The following is a 10,853-nucleotide window of genomic DNA, read 5'->3' as shown; positions in this document are numbered from 1 at the left end:
AGGTGTTGGCTTCATGATAATTGGGGACTATAAGCCGCACTGAGTAGAGACAGTGGGGGTAGCAGATGTCCTGCAGTGCATGGGTCATTCCCACACAATGAATGACCATCCTGTACCCAGTACAACTGTCTGATGTCCTGTTGGACATCTATGCAGGACCTACAGCTTGTCTGAGAGAAAAGAACCCACGTTCCCTCTGAGACAATCTGCAATTTGTCCTGTTATCCTTAGTTCAATGAAGGTAATTTCGCCCTTTCCTTTATTAAAGACAGATAAGGTATATGGTCTGTTATGACTCACCCTAATACTAATATGGTTCCCTTTCTAGTGTGACCCATAATGCTAATCTTTCACTTTCCTGTACTTCTTTATAGGAAGTAGCCCCTAACTAACTCTTAAGTCCAACCCTATTCATTATAAGAGTAAACATCTGTCTATTTCATGGCTTATAGCGCGGTCATGCCTGAGCATTTACATATTGAAATTCACCTTATTTTCACTATAAATTTCTAATTTTCTATATCCAATATAATAGAGTTAGGCCATCAAATTAATATGTTAAGAATTCATGTGTGTCGATATATTGTATTATCTATAAATCATCTCAGGACAGCAAAGGGGATGTTACAAAACATTTGCTCTGAAGAGGGTGAACAGGTATAGTGGGTAAGTGACAGGGGCTATGACAGGGGCTGGTGGGGCGCAACTGGCATTCAGCAAGCGAGAACCAAGTATGCTGAGCATCTTGCGATATGGTGGACAATTTCTCACAATGAGAAATCATCAGAAACCCCATACGGATTTTGAATGTCTCGCTAGACATTCACATATAATCTACAGCTCGTCTGTAAGAATATAATATTTTCTCTTTTTTTTTTCTGTTTCGACAATCTGTAAATTTTCTTACATAGCCTATTTCAATGAAGGTTATTTCGTTCTTTCTCCTATCATATACACACAAGTGTTATATGCAAATAAGTTGCTGTAGCACTAGTTTTTATTCTAATGTACCCTCATATCCCTGCTTTTTTCATTTTCTTTGTCTTTACAATAGCATCTGCTCTACTTTCAAGCTCAAATTTATTTATTATAAGTAGAAATTAGCATGTGACTACTTCATTATGCCTCCTAGTACTGTAAGGTTGTGCCCGAACTGTGGGCCTTCTGTTTGTCTTTTATATTAATAGTAGTATTACTTAAATTTTATTGTATGTAGGCAGAGTATATTACCTCTGAATTGCATTTTGAAGATAACAAAACAGATGTTGCAAAGTATTTCTTTTTTCTTTTTTTTTTTTTTTAACGTAGAAGTACTCAGTAGGAAACACTGAACTAGGTGAGGAGGGCACCGAAGAAGTGCACGGGAGCCAGGCTGGCTCATGTGGAAGAAATAAATGATAAAAGTCTAGGGAAGGGAGGATCATGTGGGGCCATGATCATGCTTTTGGAATTTTATCCTAAAGATCAGATCAGATTTGTGCTTGAAAAGAGAATCACAAAGTAAATATTTTAAAATATGACCAATCTTGCTGCTATGTAGAGAACAACTTAGAAAGGCACCAAGGGATATTGAAGAGGTAAAATGGGACTTGGGAAGGACTTGGATATGTAGTGGGAGGGACAGCAGGAGTCAAGTATAGCTCCTGGAATTCCACTTGGGTAGATGAGATCCAGTGACACTGTTTACTTGGGGGAGGACCATATTCCTGTGAGGAAGGCGGATGGACATGAGCAGCTAGAGATGCCTGTGAAGTAGCCAACTACACATCTGGAAGGAGCTGGATAAAGGGCACCTCTACAGCTCAAGGGTCAAGGTCAAGAAATGAACTCTAAGTGTCTTCATTTAGAGTGCCCATTCAAAATCACAATCAGAGCGAATGAAAATAACCACTTGTGTGAAGCCTTCCAGAAAAATAACCCTGCTCTTAAAAAAGACCTTTACACATGTGTTACTAGTGGAAACACTATACCAAGGAATTGTGAAGCTTTTTGAACTCATCTAAAACCTAATATGAACTTTCGGCAACTGATAATGGAATGTTGAGAAAGGAAAATTGGAAGGAAAAACCTGACTCAAGATAAGGAAGATGATATTGGTCCAGGCACCTCGACTGCTCTAAAAACTGACTACACTACAATACAATCTACTGTTTTTACAAAAAGAAGCCCCAGAGGGCACAAGGTCCCTATTTGGGACTTCATTCTCTTTGTTTAGAGTCTGTGCTCACAAATAAACGAATCTCGCCTTGTAAGAGCTCCATCCTTCAACAGGGATGGCCTGCTCCTAACTCCTGGGTGACTCTCCTCGACCACAGCAAACGACTACAATAGCACACAGGTTTATCAGTCATGCTTTGTGAACCTGCTTCTGCAGTCCTCCTAAAATACAGACGTCATCATGAAAGTTTGGCATGCAGAACACCTTTTCTGTAATCACATTAATTAGAACATAAATGTCTACTCTGTCACCATTAAATAAAGAGCCCTAATGGGCAGTGAACTCCAGTCGCTTGCTTCTCTCCGAGACATACTTGATGGCTCTTACTTGTCGCATCCCAGAAAGAGTCAGTCCTGTGGAGTCTGTCTTCTGAATAAACGCAGAGTCAGAGAAACGGGTCCCCAGATTACTTTCATCACATGATACGATATAGTACTGCGGTTATGTCTACAATAGCATTTATATTTCATTTTTTTCTTGTTTTTCCCCCTCAATGTGTTCCTAGGCACTTTTCTCCCAGCTGTTCATAATCTTCCACCCCCAAGTCTGTAATGTCTTATGTCCTTATTTGAATAGGTATTAATACCTGTTAAATTTCTCCAATTAATTTTCTTTCAATTTAACTAAAACATAACCATGCTATACGTAAAGCTCAAAAGAGAAGAGAAAGATTAATGGAACTGTGGAAAATTCAGAAAAGAGCCTTGACCAATTGCAGCTAAGACAACACAAACGTCCTAACACACTGGAATCATTGCAAGACTTACAAAAATACCACTACCTGGCTGTTGCCCTACAAAGAGTGATTTCGTCGGGATGAGGTACAACCTGGGCATTGAAGTTTTCATGCAGCAAAGTTTGGGAACCACTGATTTAAGGCATTAGGTAATTTGATAAGAAAATGTAAAAATCTAACTGTTACCTGGGGCAATTTGGTCCTATTTGTGAACGGAATGGGTGTGACACCCTTTCTAACAAATCACGCAGGCTTTATCTGTTTCACTATATTCAATCACATAGGCTGGGTACATCTGATCCTTCTGAAAGATGACAAAAATGGAGGGATTCGGAATCGTATCCACGCAGCTGTCATTGGGAGGAGGAGGCCTCGTGTATGTCATATTTCCCTCGATAAAATTTCCAACCAGGACTCGGGCAATGAACATAATGGTGTTTTTAGCATCATACTGGCAATTTTTATGGGAAGAGAAGGCTTCTTTTGCAAAGTGATTTCCTAGAAATAATCAAAAAAAGTTTCAGAATTATTATGAAGAAGATGCATAGTTTGTAAGATTCTTTAGAATCAGATGATTGGCTAGACTAAGCATATGTCAACAGTATCTTACTGATACCTAGAAACCCACCTTTGTATGTAAACAAATGTTTATGACACAAGTATACTTAGCCAGATATCACCCTCCTGAAAGAGCAGGGAAGCATCTGCTCCGGCATGAGGCTCACAGTGGGGAGGAAAGCCAGAGGTCATCATGTGGTGATGTCACAGGGACCCCATTCAAGCAACTCATGCAGGGGAAGTTGAATGAATCAAGCTGGAACCCTTGATCCTCCAGAGCAGAGGCCATTCCACATTGCATACATTTTAAGGAACAAAGGTCAATTACTACTACAAGTGGGTCTTGGAAAGTATGGAAAGAAGGGGAAGGAATTGACCCCGACAAAGTTTTCCAAAGAAAGCTGATGCACCATCCTCAACTTTAAAACACCCCAGATGACCATGGAGATTTCCATACCCAGCAGATCAACAATTTCCCGACAAGAGAAAATTTCCTATTTTTATTGTTTAAAATACTTTTTCTGCCACTTTAGTTTTTTTTTTTTTTTTTTTTCCTAGTACTGAGGATTGAACCTGGGGCCTCATGCATGCTAGGCAAGCACTCTACCACTGAGCCATGTCCCATCTGTTTTCTGTCATTATAAAGGAAATGCATACATAATGGCAAATTCTGATTTCCATGCAAAAATCAATTCACAAAAAGGAAATTGTTTTCTTTGTGGCAAGAAACATTTAATAAATTTTATTATGTTTGCTGCCACCTTTTTAATAGTTAAATGTTTGAACTTCAGACAAATTGCTTATTCTGAATAGATCAAATACTGGAAGTTCTGGGTAACTGATGCTCTACTGTATTTAACGTAAAACATGGAAGTCTACCTGCTATGGTTTGGAGTGAATGTCCACTTGTGTTAAAGGACTGGTTTCCAGGATGGTGCTACTGGGAAAGGTTAGAACTTTAGGAAGTGGAGCCTAGTAGGAGGTCCTTAGGTCATTGGGACCAGCCCTTGAAAGGATGTAAAATTCCCATCTCCTCTCTCCCCACTTCAGCTGGTGATGTGATCATCTTGCTCCTACACACACTCCCACACAACGGGTGGCAAATGGTGGCCAGGACTGAGCCAACGAAGGCACCATGCTTTAGAAGCTCCAAAGCTGTGAGCATAATTAAACTTCACTTTTCGAGCTAGCTGCCTCTGGTATTTCACTGTGGTATTGCAAAGCTGATTAATACACTACCCATATCAACCTGCCAAATCCTGTCCTGCTGCCCTTCCCCAGGAACAGCCTGGTGGGAATGCTTTCACACCTATTTATATGCATTCACATTCATATATGTACATATACTCTGGAATAGTTTTACTTTAGTTTATGTGTTCATAAATAGTATTATACTCTAGGAATGATTCTACAACTTTCCTTTCCACTTTAAGTCCTAGAGATTTGGCTATGTTGGTACACCTATCCCTCCCCCTGTTCTTTCTAATGGCTGCAGAGAACTACACTGTACGGGTGTTATCATAATTTAAGTACTATTAAATTGATGCAAATGTAGGTTGATTTCACTTTTTTGCTATTACAGCACTTCTAAATAACCTATACAGAACTTCAGTATATCTGTAGAGCAGATTGCCAAGTCATAATGGCTGAGTCAAAGGACCTGACATATTAAGTTGTGACAGGCACTGAAAAGTAGTCTAACAATTTTATCACTGGCAACGAAGACAGTCTTGTTTCTCTACATCCTTGTCAACGTTGGGTATGTTGGGTTTAATTTTTGCCAATCCAAAGGGGGGAAAAAAAAAAAAAACCTTCTAAACCCACCTGATTTATGTATTCATTTTCCTGAATACTACTGACACTGAGCATCTTTTCATACGTTTATGGGCATAATTCACATGCTTTGTCTCCAAATGGTTTTTCTACACCCTTTTTATTTTGTATTATCCTTTACCAATGTATGGCATAACCAAGACAAGTTTATATTAAGAGACAGCAGGGATCAAATGATCAAGATCAGGCTAGGGTTGTGGCTCAGTGGTAGAGCGCTTGCCTAGCATGTGTGAGGCACTGGGTTTGATCCTCAGCATCATATAAAAATAAATAAATAAAATAAAGGTATTGTGTCCATCTACAATTTAAAAAATTTTTAACAAACAAAAATGGGGATCAGGATCTTTTTGCAATCTTATGAAATGGGTCAGGAGATAACTGGGAAATGACCAGAGACACACAAAAGTCACCGACCCACCCCACATTTCTGTTGACCACCAGTTGTCACTGCCAACCACCCTACTTTGTCAGTCTTGCCAGATAACTAGTTACAGCTGCATCCCATACTGCTCTGCTGCAGTCTCTGCACTGGTCTGGGGTAGCAGATGTGCCTTCTTTGTTATTTCTCACTGTGATGAGCACCCACTACAAGTTCCATGTTACGCTGCCGGGCTACCTACATCATAGCATAGTCCTATCTTGTTTCTTAAAGTGTCTGTAGTCACTCCTCATATATCAAGAACTTCTAAACAATTTAAGCTATTTTGAAAAGAAACTTTCTAAAGCACACACATTTCTGTGACTTAAAAAAATAAACAGGAACCAGAGTATAGCTTAGTAGTAGAACACCTGATTAGCAAGCACGAGGCCACGGGGTCCATCTGCAGCATCAAACACACAAAAAACCCATTTTAACCTTCTCTTACTTAACTCAGATGTAAATATTAGCTCTAATATATGATATTATAACATAGGTACACCCTCTTGAGTCACTAAGGTAGAAAGCACTACTTAGTCCTGTAATACAGCTTGAGGGAAAAAAATGTATTAGTGTTTTGCATTCCCACTAAAATCCATTGACTTCCTTCCTGCTGTTTGTCTCTGGCATCTCTTTGCTCCCACTCCATATTTGCTGGGTTCAGGAACAATACAATGGACTGCAATAAGACTCCATAGATTCTGCATGTGGATATCCAGCTTTCCCAGCCACAGTTATCAGAGAGGCTATCCTTTCTCCAATGGAAGTTCTTTCTTGGTACCTTTATTGAAAATCAGTTGCCAGTTTCTTTTTTTGAGACAGGATCTCACTAAACTGCCAAGGCTGGCCTCAAATTTGCAATCCTCCTGCTTCAGTCTCCTGAGTAGCTGGGATTACAGTCATGAGTCATGGCACACAGCCATCTTTTATCAATCTTTAAACACTGTGCTGTCTCCAGCCTTCCTGACCTTTGATAATCCTTCACTTTCATGAACACTCTCTCCCTTCCTTCCTCTCTTTTCCTAGAGGTCTCAGACTTTACCACAGGTTGCTTTTCTGTAATCTACTTTGATTCTTTTTTGTTTTCTTTTGATACCAGGTATTGAACCCAGGGGTACTTAACCACTGAGCCACATCCCCAGTCCTTTTAATGTTTTATTTAGAGATAGGGTCTCACTAAGTTGCTTAGGGCCTCACTAAGTTGCTGAAGCTGGCCCTGAACTTGCGTTCCTCCTGCCTCAGGGATTACAAGTATATACCACCTTACCTGGCTTGATTCATTTTTCGATATGTTTATGTAATGGGATAATGTGCTTTATATATAAGGGCAAGTCTGTCTGTTTTTTTTTTTTTTTAAGGACAAGTTCTTATATATAGCCTCCTTTTATTTAGCCAGACATGGCCCTTGCTCAGGTATAATTAGAATTAGTGGAAGAAATATAAAGAGAGAGAAAGAATTATGGTCAGCTGATAATGACCACATAGGATTTAGTACTACAATACAAGAAAAATCACAGGCTTTGTCAACTAGAAAGAATTCTGAAGGGCTGGGGATATAGCTCAGTTGGTAGAGTGCTTGCCTCGCAAGCATAAGGTCCTGGGTTCAATCCCCAGCACTGCAAAAAAAAAAAAAAAAAAATCTGAATAAAATCTGGGGAAGGAACACTTTCTAGGTTAAGAGGCAGCAAGGGTCAAGTTGACTCTGACCCAGTCATTCAGGGAGGCTTGGACCAGGGCACAGTAAGTGGCTGCAAGTCAGAGAGGAGGGAGAGGTAGGCAGACACAGAAGAACCCACATCCCACTTTCTGCATAGAATACAACATTCAGTTCTTTGTAGATGCTTTTGGATTTTCCATGTAGACACTTCTCTTACATCTAAAAATAACATTTTTGTTTTGTTTTGTTTTTCTTTTCAAGCAGTTTGCATGCTGAGGTGCCTGGGTTGCAGAATCTTAGGACAGTACAGTGTCCTGGGTAGTCAATGTCCCTTGATCTAACATGCTTTCCATCTGGCCCTGAGAATCCAGTCAGCCAGGACAGGCCCTTCTTTCCTGAAAGATCCTCCCAACACATGCTTCTTTTTCTGCTTTCACCTTGCTTCTACTTTTATCCAAATCTGAACTGACTTTTTGTACTCTCCCCTGGCTGCTGAGAGTTTTTCCTGATTGCCAGTTCTTATTCTTAGCCTTGGTCCAGAATGAGCAACAGTTCTGATCTGGCACACTGCTCATACAGACTCTGTTACTAACCTGTCTTCCGCTATTGTCCCTCCTTTCCCATTGGATACCTGAGCTCCGCTCTAAACCACAGTCTAACCAGAATAGTTTCATACCAGCACCAGGGGAGTGCTTTCCCCAGAGAGTAGCAGGATCTCTGGTATTTAGATAACCAGCCTCTTTGGGAATAACCGCCAGACTTTTCAGGATTATGGGTCCAGGGCTTCAAGTCGGTCTATGTGATCAATACTAAAGGCATCGTAGGAGATGGGGATGGAAAACCAACACCAAAAATAAATAATACTTCTACTTCTGTGCAACAGGAGACAGACCAAGAGAACCATCACTTGATGATTTCTCTTTTGGGGGTTATATGTAAATTTAATCTTAGTTGTATGAAATTATGATTAACAATTACTTGTTCTCAAAAGATAAGTGATTCTTTGATTTTGTTGTGTTATGTTTTTGTTTTTGTTTTACACATTGCACACAAGAGATTAGGAGCAAAAAGAAAGAGGCATAAAGATTTTGTGAGACTTTGGGACCCAGGTGACCCCAAGTGGCCTGAGGTAGGGAAGAGCCTCTTTTCCTCATCCTTAATTAGAAGGCTTTGGTGGCAACAGAAAGCTACTTCAAATTACTTTGCAGCCATGGACATAGGTCAGAAAGAGCCATCTCTAGGAAGTAGTAATGGTGGACAATGTACCAACAAATGGAGCAGATGTAAGCAATGTGAGGACCTGGGTCACTCCCAGAAACAGACAGAAGATGACAGGAGCAGGGGTAGGCCCACGCTCAACCCCCAAGTCAACTAACCATTCTAATCTGTGCATTTAAGATTGCTGTGAGCTTACTTTCTATTATTGCCAAAGCCTAGACATGCTGACAAAAACAAAATCATGGGTTGGGGATATAGCTCAGTTGGTAGAGTGCTCACCTCGCAAGCACAAGGTCCTGGGTTCAATCCCCAGCACCAAAAGAAAAAAAAAAGCATTACATACACCTCTTACTAGAAGCACATATAAAGTCTGAGTGGGACTCTGCTAATTAGCCTCCTCTATGCCAGCACACACCTTTTCCATATTTGAGCTCATGAGGTCCATGCAGGGTCCAGTCGAAATTATTCACACAAATAGAATCCACATGGGCACGACTTGTTGCATAAAACAGCAAGCTCTCGTCTTTCTGCATCTTCGATTTCTTCCTAATATGAGAAATGACAGACTCAACACCAAGAACATTCCTCTCCCAGTCTACTTAACAACATTATTCCCAACTAAAGTCTAATTATTTATATTTCATTCAATTTCAAAATGGAAAACTTAGGCAGTGGCTATAAAATGATAAATTTATGAAGACATTTAAAGGATAGACATATAGAATCATTGAACTGTGAAATTGGAAAGCTGAGATTTTTAGGCAATGGAAAAAGAGAGAGAGAGAGAGAGAGAGAGAGAGAGCAAATACTAGAGTAGTTATTTGACTACTAAAATAAACCAGCAAATATAAATTTTGTCAGATCAGAACTAATCCTTCCAAATTCTATGTAAAGCAATATGATCACATGGCCACCAACCTTTCAAAAGCTTGCAAGAGCTCTGGGTTCAAGATCTTCTTTATCTTTTCAATCTTGAAATTTTTCATGGAAGCTTTAAAATATTCACTTATTTTGGTATATTCTCTGTTTTGGTTATTGAGCTCTATCAACTAAAAAAAAATTTTTTTAATATATTAATGTGAAGCAGGAAACATTGGAAGCTTGCTATATCTACATGTGTGGCCCCTACTAAGGATCACTGCCAGTTCTCAAAAGCGGGGGGATAGGCTGGTTTAGGGTGTTCATTCCAGGTGTGGACACCCAATAGGCAATGGGCCTGTCTGTTCAGATGACTTCAGGTTAACAAAGCACTGTGCCTAAGGACAAAGGGATGTCCCCTGCAGTGTCTGATTTAGTCCAGTGACCTGACAAGGCCCTTGCTTAAAGCTTCAAACCAATGCAGTGACAGAGGAATTGAAGGTACCCTTGGAGTCCAAGCAGATTGGCCCTCACAAGGGCTGGAGCCAAACCTGGAGTCTCAAGTCTAGGAACAGTTCCACCCTACCAGGCTAGTGGCAGAGTGAGGCACACTGAGCCAAGTCATTTTTACTCTCTGAGCTGGTTTTCTCCTCTGTGCAGCAAGGTACTAATGTCTACCTCAAGGATTGCCATCAGGATCTGCCCATATGCCATCATATGTGGCTGAACCACAAAAACGATGAGGCTCCCTGTCAGGGTGAGTTGTCCTCCAGAAAAGTGACACAATTAGAAGTCTGTCTTTGAATCCTGACCCCGGAGTTTTGTGGAAGCAGTTCATTCATTCAAATCAACAAACATACGTGCTTATAGCAAAATACTTTCCCCCCTCTTTAAAGGATTCACCCACCAATCAAGTGAAAAACAAGTACCTGGTAACCATTCGGAGGGTGGGAGCCAAGATCCCACTGAAGAAGCAATTCTGAAGTTAGCAGAGACTCTGCGGCAGGCCGCGCCAGCTGATGGCTACAAACAGAGAATGGAAATTCACCTGGGGTTGTGTTTCACGTGTCCAGGTGACTTTCTATCCATAACTTCCTAGGGATGCAGGGTTTATTTCTTTATTTTTCTTTGAAGTACCTCCTGGCCTGTTCCTGATATAGCTGTACAAGTGTTTTTTTTTTTTTTTTTTTTTTAATTTCAGTAACTATTCATAATTTAGTAAGTTGAATGCCATCTCTCCATTGATTTAAAGTGTAAACACATGGATTACGTTTTATATTTTGGTTAAAGCTTCAAAGATACTAATGTGTTAGAATAAAGCAAGTATCAGCTATAACTTTTGGTCAAATGATAGACA

At 40.2% G+C, this 10,853-nt stretch overlaps 1 protein-coding gene across 1 annotated transcript in view; it reads right to left on the bottom strand.

The window, feature by feature from the left end:
* Positions 1-801: 801 nt before the first annotated feature.
* The window catches only part of ZC3HAV1 (zinc finger CCCH-type containing, antiviral 1), a 55,000-nt gene continuing 44,948 nt past the window's right edge, over positions 802-10,853 (bottom strand). Inside the window, exons 10-13 of the mRNA XM_079150101.1 lie at positions 10,426-10,519; positions 9,557-9,687; positions 9,054-9,184; positions 802-3,452 (exon numbers count right to left, since the gene is read on the bottom strand). Coding sequence (XP_079006227.1) covers positions 3,190-3,452; positions 9,054-9,184; positions 9,557-9,687; positions 10,426-10,519 — 619 coding nt within the window. The 3' untranslated portion in view covers positions 802-3,189. The remainder of the gene's footprint in view (positions 3,453-9,053; positions 9,185-9,556; positions 9,688-10,425; positions 10,520-10,853) is intronic.

The sequence above is a fragment of the Sciurus vulgaris genome (genome assembly GCF_902686455.1).
Source record: "Sciurus vulgaris genome assembly, chromosome: 8".
Lineage (NCBI taxonomy): Eukaryota > Metazoa > Chordata > Mammalia > Rodentia > Sciuridae > Sciurus > Sciurus vulgaris.
This window is presented reverse-complemented; position numbering and strand designations above follow the sequence as displayed.